The sequence below is a fragment of the Callithrix jacchus genome, chromosome 5, assembly GCF_049354715.1.
Source record: "Callithrix jacchus isolate 240 chromosome 5, calJac240_pri, whole genome shotgun sequence".
In the NCBI taxonomy this organism is placed as follows: domain Eukaryota; kingdom Metazoa; phylum Chordata; class Mammalia; order Primates; family Cebidae; genus Callithrix; species Callithrix jacchus.
The window spans coordinates 68,136,955-68,164,457 of record NC_133506.1 but is presented as its reverse complement, the minus strand read 5'-3'; the positions used below and the strand labels follow the sequence as shown (position 1 = coordinate 68,164,457).

Genomic DNA, 27,503 nt, shown 5'->3' with positions numbered 1-27,503 from the left:
ACCTTAACAAGGGCACTGCCTCCCCAGACCCTCCCCACCTGACACACGCAGACACGTCTTACAAGTCCTATGAGATAGGGGCTGCCAGCGTCTCCCAGGATGTGGCCCGCCATGATGTGGAGCGCCTCTGCTGTCCCCCGGCATCTGGGCACTACTACAGACTGCAAAACATAGGTGCAGCAGGGCACCCCAAGTCAGGGCACACCCACCTCCTGCTCCCCACCTGCCAAGGACCTGCCCGGAGGAGTGAAGGCCATTCAGGTGAGTGGGGTGAGAGGGAGTTGATGACCCCCAAGGCCTGAAGTCCCACCCCAGAACATCAGGCCCATCGGAAGCCTGCCAGTGCCCCAGAATGGAGGTGCCAAGGCCCTGATCAGGGCCACCCTTCTTGAGAGTTTGTCCTTGGACCGGGAAGGAAGCAGGCAGGGCTGTGACCACAGTGGCAGGGTGAGGTGTCTCAGCTGAGGGACCCAGGACACAGCAGCACAGGCGGGCGGGGTGAAGAGCAGGTGCATCCCAGGTGTCTGCATGTGCTGGCAGCTGGGCAGGAGTGGTGCAGAGGGCTTAGTCCTCTCAGGAACCTCAAGGCCCATGGGGCAGCAGCCAAAGGCAGCCTAGCTGGAGAAGCTCACGTGACCCCGCAGAAGAGGATGAAAACGTTAAGAAGATGAACTCTGGACTGGCCGAGGTGGCTCACACCTGTAATCCTAGCACTTTGGGAAGCTGAGGCAGGTGGATCACCTGAAGTCAGGAGTTCAAGACCAGCCTGGGCAACATGGTAAAACCCTGTCTCTACTAAAAATACAAACACTAACTGGGCTTGGTGGCACATGCCTGTAGTCCCAGCTATTCAGGAGGCTGAGGCAGGAGAATTGCTTGAACCTGGGAAGCGAAGGTTGCAGTGAGCCAAGATTGCACCATTAGACCGAGGCGGGTGGATCACGAGGTCAAGAGATCGAGACCATCCTGGTCAACATTGTGAAACCCCGTCTCTACTAAAAATACAAAAAATTAGCTGGGCACGGTGGCACGTGCCTGTAGTCTCAGCTACTCAGGAGGCTGAGGCAGGAGAATTGCCTGAACCCAGAAGGCGGAGGTTGCGGTGAGCCGAGATCACGCCATTGCACTCCAGCCTGGGTAACAAGAGCGAAACCCCATCTCAAAAAAAAAAAAAAAAAAAAAGATGAACTCTGGAGTCAGACTCTGATTCTGATCCAGATCCTTACTTGCCAGCTATGTGACTCTGAGCAAGTGGCTTCACCTTTCTTCCCTCAGTCTCCCCATCCCCAAATGGGGATAAGAGTAGCACCTATCTTGAGAGTCTGACACATTATCATTATTCATCTGGTACCTGGAGGCTTCACATGGACATCAGACCGAAATACGCTCTGAGACAGAATGCTCCCAGGCACTTGAATTCAGCTACGCCTTCTGCCTGGCACACCTTCCACTCTCCGGTCCAGCTGGAGCACCTCTATTTGTCATTTACGGCTTACCTTTGGGTGACCTCCTGTGTGAAGCCCTCTCAGAGTTTGGGTACCTGCCCTGAGCTCCTGCAGCCCCCATGCACACCCCTAACTGAACGCAGTCGCCCAGAACTGGGAGGGGTCCTTTCTCTGCCCACCTCCCCTTATTCCCCGTGGTGTGCGCACAGCAAAGACCCTAATTTCTCTTGGGGTCCCTGAGTGCAGCAAGGTACCAGGCACAGAGGGCACTAGCTGAGAGTCTGCCAACCACATAAGTCAAGTATGGCCAGGCGTGGTGGCTCACACCTGTAATCCCAGCACTTTGAGAGGCTCAAGTAGATCACCTGAGGTGGGGAGTTTGAGACCAGCCTAACCAATATGAAGAAACCCCATCTCTATTAAAACTACAAAACATTAGGCGGGCATGGTGGCGTGTGCCTGGAATCTCAGCTACTCAGGAGGCTGAGGCAGGAGAATCGCTTGAACCCGGGAGGCAGAGGTTGCAGCGAGCCAGGATCATGCCATTGCACTCCAGCCTGGGCAACAAGAAGGAAACTCTGTCTCAAAATAAAAATAAATAAGTCAAGTAGATCCATCTGGGAGACTGTTCCCAGGAGAAACTCTGTTAGAACCCAGGGCCACAGAAGGAAATAGAAGGAGGGAGGCAGAGGGGACTCAGGCAGAGACCACATGGTCACGTGAACCCACCTGGACAGCCACAGGAAAGCTTCCCACCCTGGAACCTTATCCCCAAGACCCCGGTGTCCACAATCTGAGGCAACAAGTCAATAACAGTCAATATTAGCTGAGCACGGTGGCTTACTCCTGTAATCTCAGTACTTCAGGAGGCCGAGGCAGGTGGGTCACTTGAGGTCAGGAGTTTGAGACCAACCTGGCCAACATGGTGAAACCCTGTCTCTACTAAAAATACAAAAATTAGCTGGGCATGGTGGCATGTGCCTGTAATCCCAGCTACTGGGGAGGCTGAGGCAGGAAAATGGGTTGAACCCAGGAGGTGGAGGTTGCAGTGAGCCGAGATAGTGCCATTGTACTCCAGCTTGAGTGACATTGAGATCCTGTCTCAAAACAAAACCCTAATAATAAGAAAATAATAATAATTGCCAACATTTGTTAGATGTTTCCTGTATGCATGTTCTGTATCAACTTAAACAACCCATGAGGGGGATATGATGATCACCTGCATTTTACAGATTAGAAAACCCTCCACAGGGAAGCCAGTGACTTGCCCAAGGTCACCCAGCCTGAAATAACAGAGCTGACACTGCCTCCCAGGCCTTCTCCCTCCAGGACCTGGCCCTTTGACCACTCTGCTATAACGGGCAACAAGGAGCGGTGTTTCCAGCAATATTTACACATCTGTTTTTTTCTTTTTTTTAGACAGAGTCTCACTCTGTCACCCAGGCTAGAGTGCAGTGGTACGATCTTAGCTCACTGCAACCTCTACCTCCCGGGTTCAAGCGATTCTTCTGCCTCAGCCTCCCAAGTAGCTGGGATTAGAGGCACCATGCCAGGCTAATTTTTTGTATTTTTAGTAGAGACAGGGTTTTACCGTGTTAGCCAGGATGGCCTCGATCTCCGGACCTCATGATCCGCCCACCTCGGCCTCCCATTGTGCTGGGATTACAGGCATGAGCCACCTCGCCCAGCCTTATATTTACACATTTGTAATAGAACATTCAGAAATGTAAGAGAAAGATGAGAACAGGTTCATTGCTAGCCCCATAAATGGATGGCAGAGGAATTGGTAACTGGCAAAGAGATGGGGAAAGGCATTCCAGGCAGGGGACAGTGTAAGCAAAGGTGTGGAGGGGGATCCCAGGGACATGATCTCTGGATTCCAGAGTCCCAGGGGACAGAGGCAGGGGGTTTTGCGGTAGGCAGGGCAGAGTGGCGGGAGTCACTGTGGTGCCTGGCTGGTCCCGGGGCCACTGGCACTGAGCCACCCTGCGCAGGTGGCGAGAGAAACCGGACCTCTTGCCATCCTCTGGATCTGCCAACAGGCCTGAGAAGGAACTGACCACAGCTTTGCACCTTCCATGAGGACTTCCTTCTCACCCCATAATTATGTGATTACTCACTGGTGGCTCTGGAAAGACAGGCGAGGCTTCCTGGAGGGAGGGGCCTGAATGTCCAAAAAGGTCCACATGGAGGCTGGGGCTGCCTGGACCCCCACAGTAAGGTCCGGGCAGGCTGGCCACTTCTTCCTCCCCGAGGAACCCCAACCTGCTGGGCCCAGCGAGGGAGGTGGGTCTCCCTGAGCCTGTTCTAAGACCCAATTGTCGCCATGCAGCCAGCAGCCAAGGGTGGGCCCCGCAGAAGCCGGAGAGCCCAGGGGGTAATTTCAGAAATAAGAGGCTTTGGGTTCCCAAAAATCCAGGCTCACTCTATTCCAAGATAAAAACACCTCTGTTTCTGGCTCTCTCCTTTTAGAAAAGCTGCTCCCTTTATAGCCCAGGGCAAAACCAGAGCCAACCAAGAACTTGGAGAAAGACGGAGCGGCAGCCACCAGGTGCAGACTCCCGGCAGCCTTCCTCCGGCACCCCCTCTCAGCCCTAGCCCACAGACGCCCCTGGGAGGGCGAAACAGGAGACAGGCGAGTGAGCTGACAGCCCCCTGGGGGGCAGAGACTGAGCAGGGAAGCATGGAGACCTGGGGCCGGGGGCTAACACAGAGGTGACAACACTCCGGGGACGTGTGGGGACAGACGCCTGCTGAGGGGTGGGAGATGAGCCTGTGGCTGGATTCCAGGACCCCAGAGGACAGGCCTGAGAGAGAGAGAATGAGCTCCCCTCTGCTCTAGCCCTTACACTGGGGGGTTGGGGTGAGCTGGCTCTGGGCCATCCTGAGGGGGCCAGACAGACAGCAGGGCTGGGAGGGAGCTGAAGACCCCATGACTAGGTTAGGGAAGACAGGGAGCTCTACCTGGAGAGATGTGGGTTTGGGGGACACAATCGAAGCCGCGAGGGAGCAGGGCCCTCTGCAGCCCAGCAGGGCCAATGTGGGGTGCCAGAGGTGGGTCTTGGCTGTGACTGAGCCAAATCATTTTCACCAGCAGGAAGCCCCCTGAGGCCGGGCGCGGGTGGCTCATGCCTGTAATCCCAACACTTTGGGAGGCCAAGGCAGGCGGATCGCCTGAGATCAGGAGTTCAAGACCAGCCTGGCCAGCATGGTGAAACTCCATCTCTACTAAAAATGCAAACATTAGCCAGGTATAGTGGCAGGCACCTGTAATCCCATCTACTAGGGAGGCTGAGGCAGGAGAATCACTTGAACCCGGGAGGCGGAGGTTGCAGTGAGCCAAATCGCACCACTGCACTCCAGCCTGGGTAACAGAGCAAGACTCTGTCTCAGAAAAAGGAAAAAGAAAAAGAAAAAAAAGAAAGCCCCCCCGAGAGGCAGGGTCTGCCTGAGGTGGAGGGAATGAGTGCCCAAGGGAGGCATATGTGAACAAGGGGATGGCTGGAATCTGGCAAAGCATTTATGGACTGGGGAGCTTGTGGTACAAGGCCAGTGTTCTCAAAGTGTGCCCTAAGGAATTCTACGGCAGAGTCACTTGGGAAATTCATCAGAAACAGGTGCCTGGACCCCAGCACGGACCCTCGGAATCAGACATGGATGACCCAGGACCTGGAAGCTGGGTTGGTAACAGGCTCCCTCAAACCTGATTCTCATGCACAAGAACGTCTTCAAGCCACTGGATCAGAGCCCCTGAGGTCCCTTCTCCAGAGAGAACCTGGATTGTCCCCATTGTGGAGATGGCATCAAAGAGAGCAGTGTCTCGAGGAAGGAATGATCTGGAATTCAATGGGGCCCACAGGCCAGCTCAGGAATCTGCATGATGCAGCTGTGAGGTTATTGTATCCTTATAGCCTGGGGTGTCATTGGTGGATGCCACCACCATACCTATTGGACACGTGAGCAAACCAAGACCCAGCCATTTGGCCAGGGTCACACAGCTCGAGAGGAGCCGGGCTGGGAGTGAAAGTGGATGGGCTGCTGCAGAGTCCTCGAGCCTGGGGTTTGCTGCCCTCTGTACTCTGACCAACCCACAGACTCCAACCTCCCAGACACCTGCAGTCTCCACCCCTGTTTCCATATCAGTCCGACGTGACTTTCCTGGCTGCCGAAAGCTGTTCACCTGAACATACCCGACCCTCAGCTCCCTGCTCCCTCATCCTGTGGCCTCCATACACACACTCCAAGGTCCCCCCCCTCCCCAGGCCCCTGCTGAAAGTGAAGCTGACCTCCTGTCTCAGGAGCAAGGGCACCTTCCTCTGCTTCCTGCCGCAGGCCCTGTCCCCACACACGCCCTGTCCCCACACACTTCCTGTCCCTGCTCTGCTTCGAGGCTGCATCCTCTCCTCCTCGCTAGAACCCACCCCCTGCTCACCCTCGAACAGGGCCCCTCTCTCCTCCTGCTCGCCCCTCCCTGCTCCCTGGAGGCTGTTCTGGCCTCCCCTCTTGAAAAGCAATACCAGCTTTCCGGGATCTGCCTCCGACTCCAGCTACCACACCCTTCGCTCCTGTCAGCTCAGCTCCTCAAGGGAATTGTCTACCCTCGGGGTCCTGCTTCCCCTCCCCAGCCCTCCTCACCCTGCTCCAAGCTGGCATCTGACCCTCCACAGCACAGAAGTCTTCCCCACCACCTGCCTTTACAGAGAAGCAGCAACGTGGAGGAACTGAACAGCAGGGGCTGCAAGGATCGCTCAGTTCGGATCCCCTATGTGCAGAAAGGCATCTGTGGCCCGGGGCTCCAGAAGGTGGGAAGGCAAGGGAGGGGGCAGGAGGCTCTGCTGGGGTGAAAGATGTTGCTAAGCGCTGGGGCTGGAGGCCTCCAAGCCAGGGAAGGACCACAGGGAGCCCTGAGGTGGGCTGGCTCCTGTCCAGCTGGCTCCCTGGGCAGCTCCCCACCTGGGTGAAACTGGAGTGGGCCAGCTCCTAACTCTCCTTCCCCACCCCCCGCCAGCACACATTCTCCTCTTCAACTCCACAAAGAGCCTGGCTCTCCAGGTTAATCATTCTTACAAACGCAGGCGCTGGGAGACCTGGGGGACGAGGGTGCAATCTTCACATATCTATGGGGCTGTCATGTGGAAGAGGGAGCTGCATGGCGGGGGGGCAGGTGCGGCTCTGTCTGGACCACATCAGAGAGGACGGCTCTACTGGGGGGATGTGAATCTCCCTAATGCTGAAATCGGACAATCCCACCAATAAAACATTTGCCAATGCCTTCCCGCTTCCTGAGAGCCTTCCTGCAGGCTGCCTCACTCACCCTACCGAGCAGGTAGTAATTACCCCTTTTATAGATGGGGAAACTGAGGCCAGGGCCATGCAGCAGGTCTGTGGCTGACTCTGGGCTGGAGCCCAAGTCTCTCCTGTCTGGAGGGAGGGGCAGGAAGTGCTGCCAGCCCCGAAGCGATACACTCAGCCAGGAGCCAGAGATGGGGCAGGCCTCTCCACATCCACTGAGCCTGTGCTATAGGGAGGGGCCACGGGATCTGCTGGGGAGGGGCAGACATCTTGGCAGGGAGTGAGCATCCCATCCACAGTAGGATTCAAGCAGGCTTTGTTGATGGATTAAATGACTATGCGTGCCCTAACCCTGTCAAACTCAAACTCTAGAACACCATGATTTCTTTGGACGATAGAAAATGAGAAAATGGAAAATTTGGGATTGTGTGAGAATCCCAGCCTGCATTCTCTGTGCCAGGCACGTGAATCATCTCATTTTACCCTCAGGACAGTCCCTAAGGCAGGCGCCATTATATCCCCGCTTTCCACAAGGGGATGCAGAGGCTCTGAGACACACAGTGACTTGCCTAACGCCACACAGCTCATAAGTAGCAGGCCCGGCGCTGACAGCCAGGCCTGTTTTCTGAACCCAGGCTGGTGCCCCCACATAGAACTGCCCTCAGGACCGATCTCAGCTTACTGCCAGTCTGGTCCAGTTCTCTTGTGGCCAGCATCTGACTGTGCCAGGCTGCCAGGAGGTGGGAGGAAGGCTCTCAGGGTGCTCACAGGCCCAGGGCCTGCATTATCTACAAAAGAACAGCCCTTCATGGCATTCAGAGTCCTTCCCTTATGCCTCCCAGGAGGAGGCAGGGAGGCTGGACGAAGAGTGTGGGGCTCAGTGGGTGGGGGACCTTGCAGGACTCTGGACGTGGCAGTCATGTGATCAGGACAGCATCAGGCCTCTTCTAGGCGAGGCTGCTCCTTGCACAGCCGCCTGTGACACACAAGTCGGGGCGAGCTGGCTCAGTGTCGATTGCCCTGAAGGACAGCATCCAAGCTGCATGCCCCAGAGTGGAGGCCAAGGAGTCTGCCTGCTGAGAAGCACTGTGTTACAGAAAGAGGGAGGAGGGCCAGGCACGGCAGCTCACACCTGTAATCCCAGCCGATCCGGCAGATCACCTGAGGTCAGGAATTCAAGACCAGCCTGGCTACATGGTGAAACCCCATCTCTACTAAAAATACAAAATGAGCCAGGCATGGTGGCAGGGGCCTATAGTCTTGGCTACCTGGGAGGCTGAAGCAGGAGAATCACTTGAACCTGGGAGGCGGAGGTTGCAGTGAGCCGAGATTGGGCCATTGCACTCCAGCCTGGGCAAAAAGAGCAAAACTCTGTCTCAAAAAAAAAAGGGAAGGAGCCCAGGGAGTCAAAACGCCTCCAACCCTCGCTCCCTGCATTGGAGCTGTGTGACTTTGGGCCAGGCACCTGCCTTCTCTGAACCTCCATTTGTTCATCTGCAAAACGGGGATGACGGTCAAAGATGTTGCAGAGTGTCAGAGAGGCCTCAGGTCCAAGGTAACTGTGGATGGCTGTAGTCCCCTGACGCACCATCTCTGACACCGCTGCCAACCCCCAGCTGCTCAGCAGCAGAGGCCCAATCCTGAGCTGGACAGAGCCCAGCTACTCCTGCTCCACCCCCACCCCGACTCCCACACCTACCAGCAGGATGTCAGCAGCCACCGCCCAGTTGCAGGACAAAAGCAGTTCCCCGAAGGCCAGGAACACCTGTGGACAGAGGGCAGCCTGGGTGAGGATTCCCAAACCCCAGTCACAGGCCCCACCTGTTGCTTCTCACCCGTGGAGAGGAGAGACTGGGACACCACAGAGAAAGGCATTATGGAGACTTGCTGGCATGAGCGAGGAAGGCCTGGAACTATTTTTCTGGTTTAGCAGCCTTGACGGTGGGTAGACAGAGCCAGGACCCACTGGCAAGTGTCCAGCCCCCGGAGTCCCCCACTGGGGCCATTAGGAGGCATCTAGGTCTCCTCCCAGGCATTGTAAGGTCAGAAAACAGACTTTAAGCGAGGCACAGTGGCTCATGTTTGTAATCCCAGCACTTTGGGAGGCCGAGGCAGGTGGACCACTTGAGGTCAGGAGTTCAAGACCAGCCTGGCCAACATGGTGAAATCCTGTCTCTACTAAAAATACAAAAATTAGCAGGGCATGCTGTCTTACACCTGTAGTCCCAGCTACTCAGGAAGCTGAGGCAAGAGAATGGCTTGAACCCGAGAGGCAGGGCTTGCTGTGAGCTGAGATCACACCACTGCACTCCAGCGTAGGGGACAGAGCGAGATTTTGCCTCAAAAAAAAAAGTAAAAGAAAAAAAAAACAGACTTTAGAGGACAAAGACCAAAAGACTACTGGAGCCTGCCCACCCCTCTTCTGTTTCCCCCAAAAGTCTGTGTACACTGCTAAGGCACCTACTGTGTACCAGTCAGCCTGCCCGGCCCCAGGCACCCACCAAAGCCCCTTCCAGGCCATCTCCCTCCCCCTGGAGCAGCACAGGCAGGTGGGCAAGGCCTGTACACCCATCAGGCGTTCAGTTAAACTGAGCCTGGTCAAGGGCAGCGCTTGTCAGGGGTCACAAGTTGACCCTGGGCAAAGCCTGCCGGGAATGCAAGGCTTCCGGCTCCTACCCAATGCCCACCCCCAGCCCTGCTCCCAGTGTCCTTTGGTTATCACAAGCCCTGAACCCCCCCTTCACCTCATGCCAAGGGATTAGGACAATCCTCATTCCGCTCATTCAAGAAGAGTTTAATGAAGCAGCAAGAAGAAAGAGAGAGAAAAAAGTCTCATTTTCAAGGCTCCCAAGAGCTTATTGCGGGGTGAAATTAGTCATTCCTGGGTCACGGGGAGGCCCAGGCTCAGGCACCCAGAGACCTAATGATCGGCGGCCAGGGAGCACCCAGGGTGGAGGACCTGAAGGGCCACCCCATCCTTTCTCGCGGCCCTGTCTAACACCTCGGGTCAAGTACCCCGTCAGGCAGATGCCATTACACCCATTTCACAGACAAGGAAACTCAGGCCAGAGGGCACGCATCAAGCCAGGTCCTGGTGAGTGCCCCACCCCCACCATGTGACTGGCCTGTGCATGGTGAGGGTGAAGAGGCCATCGTGGGGAGGAGCTGGGGGGGGCGGTTCCCAGCATCCACAGTACTTGGTGACGCTAACACAGGGGAGTCAGAGGAAAGGCGGAGATGGGCAGGGAGCCCCCAGGTGGAGGTGGCACCAAGGAGAGCCCTGAAGGACAGTCAAGATCAGGACAGGCCCAGAACACACACAAGATCTCGCCACCAGGGGACCGGCAGGAGCGGAGGCAAGGGGCTGGGATGTCCCACCATGCCAGGCAGGGCGAGAACGCGGCCCAGCTCTGGTGGAGGGAGAGCAGAACCGAAGAAAGAGCCCCAGCAGCCACGAGCTCTCCTGGTCCAACCCAGTCCCTGAGACCAGGCACTGCCTGCTACCCACACTGAGAGGCCCCTGAGGGCAGAGTGGGTGTCCCTCAGGCCTCGGACATGGAGCCGGGCACCCACAGGGGTAGGAATCAGGAAGTCACTGGCAGATAAGTCTCAGGCGGGACCCAGGCAGCTGCAGGTCCACATTCCAGCCCAGCAGGGTCTGCCAGCTGCCTCCTGGGGCCACATGAAAGAAAGCCCAGCTGACTCACACCCACTCCCCTCGGACTTCTTCCGGGGCCTGCACCTGCCCCACCAGGCCTGTCCCCCCCCCGCCCCCCCAACACTGCCAGCATCTGCCTCTGCAAACTCCCCTCCCTGCGCCCAGGCACCCCGCCCCCACCCAGCCCCCATTTCGCTCTCACCTGCCACTCCAAACCCACAGGACATGCTGAAATGCCTCCAGCTGGGGTAGGGTGAATCCCCCCCAAAATAGAACCCCTTAGAGGGAGGCGGCAGCCACAATGGGGCCTTTGAGGCTGAAGAAGCCACCCAAGGATGCCAGGTCTCAGACACACCTGGAGGCCGGCACTGTGCCACCAAATCCTCGTCTCCACTTGGAGGCTTTGAGGGGCAAAGGGCTCAGCTGTGGAGAGGCCACCTTCTAATCCTGTAATTACAGAGTCTCCGGGGCAGCAGCCACTGGGGCTGACTCAGCTCCAGGAGGGGCTCCACAGCCAAGGGTGTGACTTACCAGGGTAAACGGGCCCAGCCCCACCCTGCCTTGCTGCATGGGCCTGGCAAAGCCCACCTCTGGGCCTTGGTTTCCCCAATGGTACAATGCTAGGGTGGTCCAGATGCTCGCCCAGGGCCCTCCAGCACCAGCAGCCCCTGCACGCGAAGCTAGTGACCTTGCTTCGCACTGGACCTCCTCATAGACCAGTCCACACCACTGGCTCCTAGAGTTCAGTGGCTTCCACGGGCAGTTCTTTTTTTTTTCTTTTGAGACAGAGTCTAGCTCTGTCGCCCAGGCTGGAGTGCAGTATAATGATCTCAGATCACTATAACCTCCACCACCTGGGATCAAGAGATTCTTCTGCCTCAGCCTCCTGAGTAGCTGGGATTGCAGGCACATGCCACCACAACTGGCTAGCTTTTGTATTTTCAGTAGAGATGGGGTTTCACCATATTGGCCAGGTTGGTCTCGATCTCCTGACCTCGTGATCTTCCTGCCTCAGCCTCCACAGTGCTGGGATTCCAGGTGGGGGCCGCCACGCCCGGACCTCCATGAGCAGGTCAAACCTGGGCTCCACAACGAAAAAGGAAAGTGTGCACATAAAATGGGCCCTGGTTTGTAGGATTCAGCTGACTGCTCAAAGCCACTCCTGCCTGGGTATCTGGACACTCCCTCCTGGACAGCCACAGGCACCTCACACTCAACAGTTGCCTAAACTCATTCTCTCCCCTGTCCCCAAACATCTCTGTCCCTGCGCACAGTGGCTGAGCCAGGACATGACACAACCCCAGGTGCAGACAGGCCGCCAGCAAGCTGCCAGAGCGGATCTCCTCTGGCTCAGGAATCTCGCCTGGTCCCCATCATCCAGGCCAGACGCTGGGGGTGGGGTCCTACCTGCCTTGCTCACCCTCACTCCCCTCCATCTCGGATTTCTGTCCATTCTGCATCCTGCCCGCTCCTCAAATCTGCCCCCTCCTCCTGCCTATGGTTGCTGGCCTGTGCACTCCAGGCCTCCCCCGGGCATCTCCTCCCCAGTTTCCCAGGCCCTATCATCCCTCCAGACACCAGCCCCAGAGGGGACTTCCGAAAGAGAAATCCAACTCTGCCCCTGACTCCTGAGTCAATGCAGCCTCCTTGCACCCTGACTTAGATTCCCCTGGGAGATAGGGCCTGGGAACCCTGCCTGGAGCCCCTGGCCTCTACCATCCTAGACTGAGAGAATTTCCCTTTGAGCTAAGAAAATGATGATGAATGTCCCTGGCTTTGGTTACCCCTGGCCGCAGAGACCCGCTCACATAGACACCCATGCTCACACTGTCCTGTGTGTGGCTGCACGAGCATATCCAGACACAGGCACAGCCAAGGCCTCTCACACGGGCACACAAGCTTCAACACACAAGCACACTCACACACACGCACCTACAACCCAAGACACACACGAACTCACACGCCATGACCACACACATATGGAGGTAATGGGAGCCATTCCAAATATCAAAGTGGGCTGGGCAATGGTGGCTCACGCCTATAATCCTAGCACTTTGGGAGGCCGAGGCGGGCAATCACCTGAGGTTGGGAGTTCGAGACCAGCCTGACCAACTTGGAGAAACCCTGTCTCTACTAAAAATACAAAATTAGCTGGCGTGGTGGTGCATGCCTATAATCCCAACTACTCGGGAGGCTGAGGCAGGAGAATCGCTTGAGCCTGGGAGGCAGAGGTTGCAGTGAGCCAAAGTCACACTATTGCACTCCAGCCAGGGAAACAAGAGAGAAACTTGGTCTCAAAACAAAAACAAATATCAAAGCATGCGCAGCAAGGGCACCAAAAAACATGATGGCTATCAACCCTGGCACAGGCTCTCTAGGACACCCTTGCCAAATCACAGCCTGGCATGTACCTGTGCATACCTGTGGTCTCATGATAAGCATAGTAAGTTATGCTTACACACACACACACACACACACACACACCCCTGCTTGTGTCCTCACTAATGCACACCCATGCAGAAGAGTGGCTGTGCACACACTTATACCTTCACATGTACATAGCGCTCCTCATGTCCACCTGCATGCACAGCTAGGCAGGAGGAGGAGGCAGGAAGAAAGGGTCAGCCCTGATGGGGTGGCAGGGGCAGTGCCTTCGATCTTGGTTCATCTTGATCTTGAACTGCCAAGAAGGGAGCAGGTCACCCTCCCCCAGGGGCTGGCTGTGCCCAGGGCAGAGCTGAGACCCAAGCCTCCGCCCTCCCGGAGCAACTCTTCACTGAGCCAGGACACAGACCAGCCGCTAGCAAGCTGCTGCACGGGCTGGCACGCTTTGTCCCTGGGCTTGCCAACCTGTAATTACAAGGACTGGCATCGTGGCACAAGGGCACCGCCTGGCTTCCAGGGGCCGGCAGCAGCCCCACAAGCCGGTGGGTAGGCAGGCAGGGAGTGAGTCAGTAAAGGGAGCAAAACCCTCATGTCCTCCCAGAGAATTCAGCTGAGACTGCAAGCTTTCCTGGGGACTGTGAGGCCAGCCAAGACACACCTGCTAAATCTTAGGAGAGAGGTAGGGCCATCAGAGGAAAGACAAGTGGACCTGTCTCAACCCCTCTCAGACAGCCCCTGGTAGGGCCCAGTTACTCCAGCTCAGATAGAAAGGGCTTATCCAGCCGGGTGCCATGGCTCACACCTATAATCCCAGCACCTTGGGAGGCTGAGTCGGATGGATCACTTGAGGTCGGGAGTTCAAGGCCAGCCCAATCAACATGGAGAAACTCCGTCTCTACTAAAAATACAAAATTAGCCGGGCATGGTGGCACACACCTGTAATCCCAGCTACTCGGGAGGGTGAGGCAGGAGAATTGCTTGAACCTGGGGGTCAGAGGTTGCAGTGAGCCAAGATCACGCCATTGCACTCCAGCCTGGGCAACAAGAGGGAAACTCTGTCTCAAAAAAAAAAAAAAGAAGGGGCTTATCCAAGAGGCCCCCTAAGGACCAAGTCTGGGAAGTGGTAGAAACGCTCCCCAGACTTGGGGAGCTCACAGTCCAGCTTCCCACACCACTCCAGGGACCAGGAAGCAGATTCCACAGCCATCCCCTGAATCCTGGGCCGACCCTTGATGACAGTTGTGATGGGCCACATCCTAGCTGATCTCTGCCAACCAACCTGCAAGCCCCCTATGGACACCAGTTGGGCAGATATCAGGTCCTCACTCAGGAGTCTTTAAGACTGGGAAGGGGCCAGGCACAGTGGCTCCTACTGGTAATCCCAGTAATTCGGTAAGCCGAGGCAGACAGATTACTTGAGGCTAGGAGTTCGAGACCAGCCTGGCCAACATGGTAAAACTCTTTCTCTACTAAAAATACAAAAATTAGCCAGGTATGGTGGCGGATGCCTACAATCCCAGCTCTTTGGGAGAGGTAATGTCCCCTCCTGGATCTAAAGGCCTAGTGACAGCCATGCTGGCTCTGCCCTGTGCAGTGCTGGCCACATCTCTCCCTGGACAAGGAGGAAACTCAGAGCTATGATCAAGTTGGGCAAGAAGTGGCCTTTGAGATCCCCTGGGATCTTGTCCCCAGGTCTGTGACCTGGGGCCTGTGTTCTGAATGGCTCAGGCAAAGAGATGGTCCATGACGGAGGAGGCTTGGATCTCAAGTCTGCCCCAGGCAGAGCTGACAAAGGTGGAGGATTAAATATTGCGTCACAGACTAAAATTCTCACATAGGAGCAAAAAATTGCCAGAAAAAGTGATTTTTTCTTTCCAAGAAAAGAACAAAACCTAGTGAAACAAACACTCAATACTGGCAGCCAGGTGCAGTGGCTCACACCTGTAATCCCAACATCCCGAACTTTGGGAGGCTGAGGCAGGAGGATTGCTTAAGCCCAGGAGTTCAAGACCAGCCTGGACAACATAGTGAGTCCCTGGCTTTACAAATAATTTTTAAAATTAGCCAGGCATGGCACCATGCACCTGTAGTCCCAGCTATTCCAGAGGCTGAGAGAGGACGATCTTTTGAGCATGGGAGGTTGAGACTGCAGTGAGCCATGATCACACCACTGCACTCCAGCCTGGGTGACAGCAAGATCAAAAAAAAAATGGCCACCGAGCAAAAGAGCAGATGATTCTGTAGAAGAGAGTATTACCCTTCTCAGCTTCCCCTCCCCAAAGCCATTCACCAAAAAACCCTCATATCTGGAGGGAAATAAACTGAGTAGCAGTCCCTACCTGACAGCCAGCAGAGAAAGCTGCTAGGGAGAGAGGCTAAAAACAGAGAAAGGGAACAGGGACTCCAGTCACTGACTTCACTCAAGGCCCAGGGGCATCTCCCATCTCAGAAGGGAATGCACCCAGTAATTAAGTAGAATGAACGCTGGTTGAGAACATTTACCTGAATCCCAGAAGACAGAGCAGACCCAGGTGTTTTGACAAAGACTCCTCATTTGCCTGAGCCCTGCGTTTCCCTCCAGCAACAGAAAAGTCTGCAAAGCCCAAGCTCAAGCAAACTGCATCCCCTTGGACAACAGAATGATCACAGAGAAGGCAGGGAGTCAAAGAACAGGAGTCACCCACACTACCGAAAGCACACCCAGCTCGGAGGAAAGGATTCAGCATGCAAACTATGGAGACATATTGTAGAAAAGGAAGGAAGGAAAGAAGGAAAGGAGGGAGGCAGGGAGAAAAAAATCCAACTTAAAAGATAGGTGATAAGAGAAGGAGCAGAAGGAAATCTTATATTTGCTTCAAGCTATAAAACAATGCAATGAGAATATTAATTCAGGCTCGGCATAGTGGCACATGCCTGTAATCCCAGCACTTTGAGAGGCCAAGGCAGGTGGATCACTTGAGCTGAGGAGTTCGAGACCAGCCTGGACAACATGGCGAAACCTACTCTACAAAAATTACAAAAATTAGCTGGTCATGGTGGTGCATGCCTGTGGTCCCAGCTACTAAGGAGGCTGAGGCGGGAGGATTGCTTGAGCCCAGGAGGTCGAGACTGCCGAGAGCCATGATTGCACCACTGCACTCCAGCCTGGGTGACAGGGTAAGACCCTGTCTCAAAACAAATAAATAAATATCAAAGAAAAGACAATCACGCGTATAAATGAACCAAAGGAAAATAAGCTCTCTAGGCTTTGCAGGGGACAGGGGGTGGATAAAAACTGTTTAATCACAAAATCTACCCAGTTAGGAGTTCAAGCAAAATAAAGAACTCAGGAATAAAGAATCTGTGTAAACACACTGATAACAAACATGGAATCTACTTAAATATGAAACTGCTGTCAAACCACTACAAGGATGATGCTTAAAGAACAGACTGCAGCCGGGCGCAGTGGCTCACGAATTTAATCCCAGCACTTTGGGAGGCCGAGGCAGGTGGATCACCTGAGGTCAGTAGTTCGAGACCAGCCTGATCAACATGGAGAAACCCCATCCCTACTAAAAATACAAAATTAGCTGGGTATGGTGGCACATGCCTGTAATCCCAGCTACTTGGGAGGCTGAGGCAGGAGAACCTCTTGAATCCAGGAGGCAGAGGTTGCAGTGAGCCAAGATCACGCCATTGCACTCCAGCCTGGGCAACAAGAGTGAATCTTCATCTCAAAAAAAAAAAAAAAAAAAAACAGACTGTGAATGGTCTACATCTAGAAAAACTAAAAATAATAAGGTAACTAACAAAAATCAGGAGGTCAGAGAGAGAAGGGAGAAAGGATGCGTAAGAAGGCTGGTGTCCTCTTTCATAGCTAGTATTCATCAGTATGTCCACAGTTTTACAATTAATTCAAACTTAATTCCTTTGATTTCACTTCAGTTTCTTCAAGTGGATTCATATAAATTAAACATATTATATGATTCTATTTATATGAATTATCCAGAGGAGACAAATCTATAAAGATGGAAAGTAGATTTAGCAGCTGCCTAGGGCCAGGGCTGGGGTGCAGAGAGATAGATTGAAGAGAAATGGGGGTGACTGCTAATAGGCACAAAATTTATTTTTAGGGTGAGCAAAATGTTCTGAAATTGATGTGGTAATGGTTGTACAACTCTGTGGATGTACTAAAAACCAGTGAATTATATACTTTACTGGGTGAATTGTCTGATCCATGAATTATTATTACTATTATTTTGAGACAGGGTCTCACCCAGGCTGGAGTGCAGTGGCATGATCTCAGCTCACTGCAGCCTCCACCTCCCAGGCTCAAGTGATTCTCGTGCCTCAGTCTCCCAAGTAGCTGGGATTACAGGATCCCGCCACCACGCCCGGCTAATTTTTTGTATTTTTAGTAGAGTTGGGGTTTCACTATGTTGGCCAAGTTGGTCTCGAACTCCTGACCTCAAGTGATCCACCCACCTGAGCCTCTCAAAGTGCTGGGATTACAGGCGTGAGCCACTACACCTGGCCTGATGTATGAATTATACCTCAATAAATCTGTTGGTAAAAATTGCACTACCATATTACCTCAGTTTAATAAAACTATTTCTACCTAACCATAAGCCTATGAATGTATAGAGACAGATACAGAATGATGTTTACCTAATTAAATAAGAAATATGGAAGCAAAAAGGCCAAAATGGTAAGACTCATTCATTCTTGTGGATGAAAATGTGAATAGCTGTTATTTTCTTCTCTGTGATTTTCTGCGTTTCCTTTTTTTTAAAGTGTCCCCCATAAAAATATAAAAGTCATGCGCCACAGCATGCTAGAGTGAGTCGTTGGTCCCACCCTTGACTTCACCATGGTGGCACTGCATACGCACACCCTTGACTGACGTATGGACTGCCTCCAAGCTCAAGCTTCAGGTCTATTTCATGCCCTTGTCGACCTCACTTGGTTTCATGGCTTTAAATAACCAGCCTAGACCCTCTCTCCTGAACTCCAAGACTCATACATACCCAATTGCTTCTTTTTTTTGAGATGGAGTCTTGCTCTGTTGCCCAGGCTGGGGTGCAGTGGTACAATCCTGGCTCACTGCAGCCTCCTCCACCCAAGTCCAAGTGATTCTCCTGCCTCAGTCTCCTGAGTAGCTGGGACTGCAGGCTCCCACCATCATGCCTGGCTAATTTCTGTGTTTTTAGTAGACACAGGATTTCACCATGTTTGCCAGGCTACTCTCAAACTCCTGACCTCAAGTGATCCGCCCGCCTCAGCCTCCCAAGTGCTAGGATTGCAGGCAGGAGCCACCACACCTGGCCCAACTGTCTCTTAATATGTCCAGTTGAGGCCAGGCACAGTGGCTCACCCCTATAATCCCAACACTTTGGGAGGCCGAGGCAGGTGGATCACTCAAGCCCAGGAGTTCAAGAGCAGCCTGGGTAACATAGTGAAACCCCGTCTCTACAAAAGAATACAGAAATAAGCTGGGCATGGTGGCTTGCAACTGTAGTCCCAGCTACTCAGGAGGCTGAGGTGGGAGGATCCTCTTGAGCCCAGGAGGTCCAGGATGCAGTGAGCCGAGATCACACCACTGCACTCCAGCCTGGGTGACAGAGCAAGACCCTGTCTTAGAAAACAGGTCCGAGGCAGGGCACCGTGGCTCACACCTGTCATCCCAGCACTTTGGGAGGCTGAAGCAGGCAGATCACCAGAGGTCAGGAGGTCAAGACCAGCCTGGCCAACATGATGAGACTCTGTCTCTACTAAAAACACAAAATTAGCTGGGCTTGGTGCAAGAGGGGCCTGTAATCTCAGCTACTCAGGAGGAGGAGGTTTCAGTGAGCTGAGATCATGCCATTGTCCTCCAGCCTGGGCAACAGGAGCAAAACTCCATCTCAAAAAAAAAAAAAAGAAAACAGGTCTAGTTGAACGTCCTAAGAAGCACCTCAATTTAACATGTCTAAAATGACCTCTCCACAATGAATCGCCCTGCCCCTCCCTCAGTCTTCCCGCCACAGGAAGGGGCAAGTCCATGCTTCTAGCTGCTCAGGGCAAAAACCTTAAAGCCACCCTGAACCCCTCCCTTTCTTTCACACTTCACACCCAGTCTCTCAGGAAATCCTATAATTCTACTTCCAAAATACACCCAGAATCTGACCACTTCTCCACACTTCCTCCATAACTACCCTGCTCCAAGCCATCACTATCAACTGCCTAGATTATTAGAAAACCTCCTGAGTGATTTCCTTGTTTCTGCCTTTGTCCTCTTTTTTAATTTCTGGGTTTTTTTGTTTTTGAGATGGAGTTCCACTCTTGTTGCCCAGGCTGGAGTGCAGTGGCATAATCTCGGCTTACCACAACCTCTGCCTCCCAGGATCAGGTGATTCTCCTGCCTCAGCCTCCCGAGTAGCTGGGATTACAGGCGTGCACCACTAAGCCCAGCTAATTTTGTTTTTTTAGTAGAGAAGGGATTTCTCCATGTTGGTCAGACTGGTCTTGAACTCCTGACCTCTTGATCTGCCTGCCTCCGCCTCCCAAAGTGCTGGAATTACAGGTGTGAGCCACCATGCCCAGCATCTTTTTTTTTTTTTCTTTTTGTTTTTTAATTTTTTCTCTCTATGTGGCCCAGACTGGTCTCAAACTCCTGAGCTTAAGCTCAAGTGATTCTCCAACCTCAGCCGCCCAAAGTGCTAGGATGGCAGGTGTGAGCCTCCATGCCCAGCCTGTCCTCTTTCATTCTATTCTCAATGTGGCAGCCAGAGAGTGCCTGGTAAACCACATGGTCCACAGCTACAAAATGGCCCCAAATTAATGAGGCCTCTTGACATTCACACCTTTGTATGAAGGCCACTGCCATGGTAAACGGGCTGGTGTTATACCTTCCTTTGACCAATAAAATCAGGCGGAAGTGGCCGGGCTCGGTGGCTCACCCTGTCATCCCAGCAATTTGGGAAGCTGAGGCTGGTGGATGACTTGAAGTCAGGAGTTTGAGACCAGCCTGGCAAATACAGTGAAACCCTGTCTCTACTAAAAATACAAAAATTAGCCGGGCATGGTGGCTACTGTAATCCCAGCTACTTGGGAGGCTGAGGCAGGAGAATCACTTAAACCAGACAGGCAGAGGTTGCAGTGAGCCGAGATCACACTCCAGCCTGGGCTACAGAGTGAGACTCTGTCTAAAACAGATAGATGGATGGATGGATAGACAGAGATAGATAGATAGATAGATAGATAGATAGATAGATAGATAGATAGATAGATGATGAGACAATATCAGGTGGAAGTGATGCTTTTCAAGTTCCTGGCCTGGGGGTAACAGACATTGCAACTCCCACTTCTGCTTTCTTAGAGCATTGCCCTGAGATTGTCATGTAAAAATGTTGATCTAGCCTGGTGGAGGATGAAGGGCCACATGGAGAAGAATGAAGGAGACCCAGGGGACAGCCAGAGGGGAGCAAGGTCGGCGTGGACCTTCCAGTGCAGCAATTGTCCAGGTGAAAGCAGCCGCATGAGTGAGCGCGGGCAAAGCAGCAGGAAGCGTTCAGCCAAGCCACCAAATTGGAAATAACTGGGCATTGTTTGTTTGTTTGTTTGCAGTTCTCCTACCTCAGCCTCCGGGGTAGCTGCCACTACAGGCACACACCACCACACCCAGCTAATTTTTTTTTTTTTTTTTTTTTTTTTTGTATTTTTAGTAGAGACGGGGTTTCACCATGTTGGCCAGGATGGTTTCGATCTCTTGACCTCGTGATCCGCCTGCCTCAGCCTCCCAAAGTGCTGGGATTACAGGCTTGAGCCACCGTGCCCGGCCTGGGCATTGATTTAAGCCACTAAGTTTTCGGGTGATTTTTTTATCACCCCTAAGTCAGAGCCTCTCACCCCTGCGCTGGACACTTTCTAGTGGCTTCCCATTTCACTGGCATTGGAAGCCAGAGGGAATATATGTACAAGACCCTCCATAATCCCCACCCTCACTCCCCGCTCAGAGGTCACAGTCCACTACTGCTTCCTGGCTGACCCCATTCCAGTCACATTTCCCCAACACAGCAGCCACGCGTTCTCCCTTAGGGCCTCTGTGCAGGCTGCTCCCCACACAGGGACCACCCTTCCCCGCCCCAACCCAAACCCACACGGCTCCTTCCCACACTCACTTCTGGAGTGCCACCATCTCAGCAAGGCCTCCCGTGGCTGCTTGCATTGCCCCATCACTCCCTTTGTCCCCTTTCCCTGCTGTTCCTCTCCACAGAACTCGTCCCCATCTAACATGCTATGGTATTTATTTTATTTTTATTTATTTATTTTTTGAGCAGGAGTCTCACTCTGTCGCCCAGGCTGGAGTGCAATGGCATGATCTTGGCTCACTACAACCTCTGCCTCCTGGGTTCCAGCGATTCTCCTGCCTCAGCCTCCCAAGTAACTGGGATTACAGGTGCGAGATACCATGCCCAGCTAATTTTTGTATTTGCAGTACAGACTGGGTTTCACCATGTTGGCCAGGCTGGTTTCAAACTCCTGACCTCAAGTGATCCTCTTACTTCGACCTCCCAAAGGCCTGGGATTACAGGCATGAGCCACTGCACTGGGCCTCTGCACATAGCCTTTTTTTTTTTTTTTTTTTTTCTTGAGACAGAGTCTTATTCTGTCATCCAGGCTGGAATGCAAAGGCGCAATCTCAGCTCACTGCAACCTCCACCTCTTGGGTTCAAGTAATTCTCCCACCTCGGCCTCCCAAGTAGCTGAGATTACAGACACCTGCCATCATGCCAGGCTAATTTTTGTATTTATGTAGAGAGAGCATTTCACCATGTTGGCTAGGCTGATCTTGAACTCCTGATCTCAGGTAATCCACCTGCCTTGGCCTCCCAAGGGGCTGGGATCACAGGTATGAGCCACCGCACCAGCCTAGAGTTCATTTATTTGCCCCATTAATCGGAGCAGGAAGTAGTTGTGCTCAGGTTTAAAAAAAAGTGAATGCAATAGAATGCAGAGAATGAAGTTACATTCATGGTAACTTTCAAGGGTAGGTCATAAAAGGCAATACAGTTCCACCTGGCCCTCTGTCTCAGGACATTAGTCCTTGCTTAATCCAGACACCGTGTCGTGAGGAAGCCCAGACCACGTAGAGAGGCCACAGACAGGAGTTCCAGCCCACAGCTTCTGCTGAGCTCTCAGTCAACAGCTGTATCCTCTGCCAGGCAGGCCCCACCCCTTCAGTGATCCAGCCCCTCACCCTCGTCCTGCCTAGCTAATACCAGGTGGAAAAGAGGTATCAGCCTCCTTGCTCTCAAACCTGGCCCAAACTGCACATTTGTGAGCAAAATAAATGTTGCTGTCATTTTAAGACATTACGTTTTGTGGCATCGCCATAGCAATTAGAACAGGCTCCAAAGTTCACTTAGCTCTTTGATGAAACCAAGAGGTAAGGAGTAGCACTCCCATTCTATTGCTAAGAAAACTGAGGCTCAGCAGGCCAGGTGCGGTGGCTCACACCTGAAATCCCAGCACTTCGGGAGGCCGAGGTAGGCAGATCAGGAGGTCAAAAGATCAAGACCATCCTGGCCAACAAGGTGAAACCCCGTCTCTACTAAAAATAAAAAATTAGCCGGGCAGCGTGGTACAAGCCTGTAGTCCCAGCTACTCGGGAGGATGAGGCAGGAGAATTGCTTGAACCCGTGAGGCAGAGGTTGCAGTGAGCCAAGATTGCACCACTGCACTCCAGCCTGGGCAACAAGAGCGAAACTCCATCTCAAAAAAAAAAAGGAAAAGAAAATTGAGGCTCAGCAAGGTCCAGATCTTGCCCTAGGTCACACAAGTCATACAGCGGGTAAGGGAAGAAGAAGGAATGATGTCTTTCAGGTCTTTCAGGCACCTCATTGCATGCCCTCTCCCATGCCCCACTCCTGCCCCTCCACCTTGACCACAGAGCCCACCTGAGGGGGACCGCCAACGTGCACCCACATCCTCCAGCCACCAGGTCAATGACAGTGGAGCCCCTGCCGAGGGCGCAGTCCCTCCTCTGAACTCAAACAACTTCTCCTCTGAAGGGCAGCAGCTCTGGGAAGAAGGCCAAGGAAGGTGGTGTGAGCCAGGACCTGCTGTGTGCATGTCTGGACCCTAATTAACAGCCGGGAAGTCCACTTCCCTTGCCAAGAGGCCTGGAAAGATGGAAACCTCTGTTTCTGTAGGTGGCCACAGGGCGTGAGCTCCCCCAGGGAAGGCCCCGGACTGGACTTTATATTCTCAGAAAAACTCATTTCCATGAAACCGGCAGCAGGATTTGGCCCTACTTCAGGAAATCTGGGAGCAGACACACGATGCCACCAAAAATCAGCCTGCCCACACAGCGCAGTGACAGCCACCAAGTAGCAAGAGAAAAGCTATACTTAGCTGCAGGCGCACATGTGCACATGGGCACATTCCACGTAGTTATCTGCATGTTCTGACGTGGGTGTGCATGCCCAGGCACAGACCAGTGTACAAAACAGCACACACACACACTCACACACACCACACACACATACACACACGCAAATTAAAACAGACATAGTTGTACATACAATATGCATTTAGCATGTTTATTCATGCTAAATTTAAATGAACATTCATGCTAAATGTATATTGTATGTACAAGTATATTCTTTTTTTTTCCTTTTTTTCTTTTTTTGAGATGGAGGCTCATTTTGTCGCCCAGGCTGGAGTGCATCGGCATGATTTTGGCTCATTGAAACCTCTGCTTCCTGTGTTCAAGCAATTCTCCTGTCTCAGCCTCCAGAGTAGCTGGGATTACAGGTGCCCACTGCCACACCCAGCTAATTTTTTAAAATGTATTTTTAGTGGAGATGGGGCATGGGAGAGAGCATGTCGCTCAGGCTGATCTCGAACTCATGACCTCAGTGATTTGCTCACCTTGGCCTCACAGGTGTGAGCCATCATGCCCAGCTAGTATATTCACATTTTTTGTTTTTTCTGAGACAGAGTCTTGTTCTGTTGCCCAGGCTAGAGTGCAGTGGTGTGATCTCAGTTCACTGCAACCTCTGCCTCCTGGGTTCAAGCAATTCTCCTGCCGCAGCCTCCTGAGTAGCTGAGATTACAGGCACATGCCACCACACCCAGCTAATTTTTGTATTTTTAGTAGAGATGGGTTTTCGCCATGTTGGCCAGGCTGGTCTTGAACTCCTGACCTCAAGTGATCCACCCACCTCGGCCTCCTAAAGTGCTGGGATTATAGGCGTGAGCCACTGTGCCCTGCTAGTATGTTCATTTTAATGTAAACACACAAAAAGGAACATACACACACTCATATTAGATGCATGCACACACTAGCACACAGGCCCATCTTCCCATGGGCCCTTCTCAGGAAGGGTTTAGAGCCTATCTGGCCAGGACCTACTCCTTCAACAGCAGAAATCCTGCAGGAAGGACTTCGGTTCCTGCAATCTGAGAAGCGAAGTGGAGGGTGGATGGATGGATGGATTCATTCCTTCCTGGAATTCATCAGGAAATTCTGGTAGCTCTACCTTCAAAATATGTATGTAATTCAACTACCTCTCACCACCTCCATTGCTGTCACTGAGACAGATGATGGTTGAAGCCCCATCATCTCACCTGCATTCTAGCAATAGGCTCCTCACTCCTCTCTGCTTCTGCCCAGAGTAGCCAGATTATACTCAACATAAGCCAGCCAGATGGGGTGGCTCTCTCCTACAATCCCAGTGCTTAGAGAGGCGAGGCTGAGGCCAAAGGATTGCTTGAAGTTAGGAGCTCCAGCCTGGGAAACAAAGCCGGACCCTATGTCAAAAAAAAAAAAAAAAAAAAGCAAATAATAGAGAAAAATCGATGAAACCAAAAGTTGGTTCTTTGAAAAGATCAGCAAGATAGACAAACCTTTAGATAAACTGACTGAAAAAAAAGACTCAAATTATTAAAATTAGGAATGAAATGGGGACATTACTACCGACCTTATGGAAATTAAAAAAATTAGAAGGAACTGTTGTATAAACTACTGTGGCCAACAAATTAGATTAACCTAGAATAAATGGACAAATTCCTAAAAAGATACAAACTACTAAAACAACTCAAGAAGAAATAGAAAATTTGAATTGACCTATAGCAAGTAAATATTGAGTTAGCAATCAAAAAACTTTCCACAAACGAAAGCCCAGAACCAGATGGCTTCACTGGTGAATTCTTCCAAATGTTTAAAGATGAATTAACAAATTCCTCATAAAGTCTTCCAAAAACCAGAAGAGGAAGGAACACTTGCCAACTCATTACAAGGCCACTGCCCTGCTACCAAAACAGACAAAGACACCACAAGAAAACGGAATGCTGATATCAAAACGTACATGCAAAAATCCTCAACAAAGTACTATCAAGTCAAATCCAGCAATGCATTAAAATGATCATCCACCATGACTATGGAGAACATATCCAAGGAATCCAAGGTTGGTTAAGCATATAAATGTCGGTCAATGTAATAAACTGTAGTAATCAAATAAAGGAGAAAACTACATGATCATTTCAACAGATGCAGAAGACAAAAGCCAGGTGTCCCCCGTCTTAGAACACATCATCGGGCACCCATCATCTCTCTGTCCTCCCCTCCCTCTCCTCCTCCTCTCTCTGCACTAATCAGAGTAGCCACCTGGTTTTATACCCATTGGGTACACTCCTGACTTACTGTTCCCCCATATATCCACATAATTCACTCTTCACCCCCTACAGATCTTTATTCAACAAACACCTTCTCAATGAGGCCTCTCTGACCACCCTACATCAAATTGCTACCCTCTCCTCCCAATACTCACACTCTCCCTATTTCCCTTCCCAACACCACTTCTCTCCTAAGCCTTTATGATTATCTGAAATACTGTGAATTTTACAATAAAATTTACAATACTTATATATCTTGCTTGTTATCTATTTCCCCCAACTAGAATGTAAGTTCCCTCAAGAGAGAGACATTGTTATCTGTTTTATTCATTGCTATATCTACAGCATTTATTTATTTAGAGATGGAGTCTCGCTCTGTTTCCCAGGCTGGAGTGCAGTGGCATGATCTTGGCTTACTGCAATCTCCGCCCCCTGGGTTCAAGTGATTCTCCTGCCTCAGCCTCCCAAGTAGCTGGGACTACCGGCACGCACCACCGTGCCCAGCTAAATTTTTGTATTTTTAGTAGAGACAGGGTTTTGCCATGTTGCCCAGACTGGTCTTGAACTTCTGACCTCAGGTGATCTGCCTGCCTCGGCCTCCCAAAGTACTGGGATTACAAGCGTGAGCCACCTCGCCCAGCCACCTGTATCTACAGCATTTAAACTAGTATGCCACTTAACTGGCATTCAATCAATATTGATTGAATAAACAAATGAATACAAAGAGTTTGTCAGTCGACTCTTCATCAGCCAGCAGTGACTTTCACTCAGCCATCCACATGCCTGCCCGTGCTTTGAGCTGGAGTGCGGAGAAAGATTAGAACCAGACCTGGGCCCTGCTCAAACTCACAGACAGGGCTGGGAGAGGAGTCAGAACGTACATAACCAAGACCCCAGCAAGATGATGCTGGGGCGTACTAAAGACAGAAGGGAGAGGGGGTCAGTCCTGGCGACAGGGAGGAATCCATGGAGAGACGGAGGCCCTTGAAGGCCTAGGATGCTTTGGACATATGGAGAAGGGAGTGAGGATGGGGAAAGAGAGGGAGAGGGAGCATGCCCAGGGAATCAAGAGGGAACCTGTCTGGCAGGACTGCAGTGGTGGAATAAGCCTCCCAGGGTTATCAGGGAAGTTCATGAGGGGCTTTAAATGCCAGGATAAGAAGCTGGACCCAGCCCCAGAGGCCCCAGGGAGCCACGTAAGGCTTCTGAGCAGGGAAGGGTCATGGTGTCAGAAAGCTCACTCTGTAAGCCAGGCACAGTGACACACACCTGTAATTCCACCTACTCAGGAGGCAGCACGGGCAGGATCGTCTGAGGCCAGGAGTTCAAGACCAGCCTGGGCAACACAGGGAGACCCTGTCTGGAAGGAAGGATGGAAGGAAGGAAGGGAGGGAGGGAGGGAGGGAGGGAGGGAGGAAGGGAAGGAAGAAAAAAGGAAGAAGGAAGAGAAAGAAAGAAAGAAAAAGAATGAAAGAAAGAAAGAAAAGAAAGAGAAAGAAGGTAGAAAGAAAAAGAAAGAAAGAGAAAGGAGAAAGAAGGAAGGAAGGAAGGAAGGGAGGGAGGGAGGGAGGGAGGGAGGGAGGGAGGGAAGAAAAAAGGAAGGAAGAGAAAGAAAGAAAGAAAAAGAAAGAAAAAAGAGAGAGGGAGGGAGGGAAGAAAGGAAGGAGGGAAGAGAAAGAAGGGAGAGAGGGAGGGGAAAGAGGGAGGGAGGAGGGAAGGAAGGGAGAAAGGGAGGAAGCTCACTCTGGCAGCATGTGAAGAACTGAAGAACAGATTGTGGTGGGTGAGCAGGAAGACAAGCAGAGCAGTAAGGTGGCTTCTGGAACAGTTCTGGAGAAAGACAGCAAGGCATGAGCCAGGGACAGGCAGGGAGGACAGAGACGGGCGGGTGGACTCTGGAGAAGTCAAGGGCTTTTCGACTGACAGTTGTTGAAGAGGAGGAACTGGAGCCTGAATCTCAGCTCAGACCATCCAAGCAGACTACAGAGGCACAGGCGGAGCCAACGAGGTGGGGGCGGGATGCAGCACCTCTGGAGGGTTAGAGTTCTGGTCATAGTGGCTTGGCATCAGTGGGTACCAGGCCG

General features: G+C 52.3%; 1 protein-coding gene across 1 annotated transcript in view; it reads right to left on the bottom strand.

The window, feature by feature from the left end:
* The window catches only part of SPNS3 (SPNS lysolipid transporter 3, sphingosine-1-phosphate (putative)), a 60,980-nt gene that overhangs the window by 1,927 nt on the left and 31,550 nt on the right, over positions 1 to 27,503 (bottom strand). The window contains exons 9-10 of the mRNA XM_078372538.1: positions 8,437 to 8,502; positions 63 to 161 (exon numbers count right to left, since the gene is read on the bottom strand). Coding sequence (XP_078228664.1) covers positions 63 to 161; positions 8,437 to 8,502 — 165 coding nt within the window. The remainder of the gene's footprint in view (positions 1 to 62; positions 162 to 8,436; positions 8,503 to 27,503) is intronic.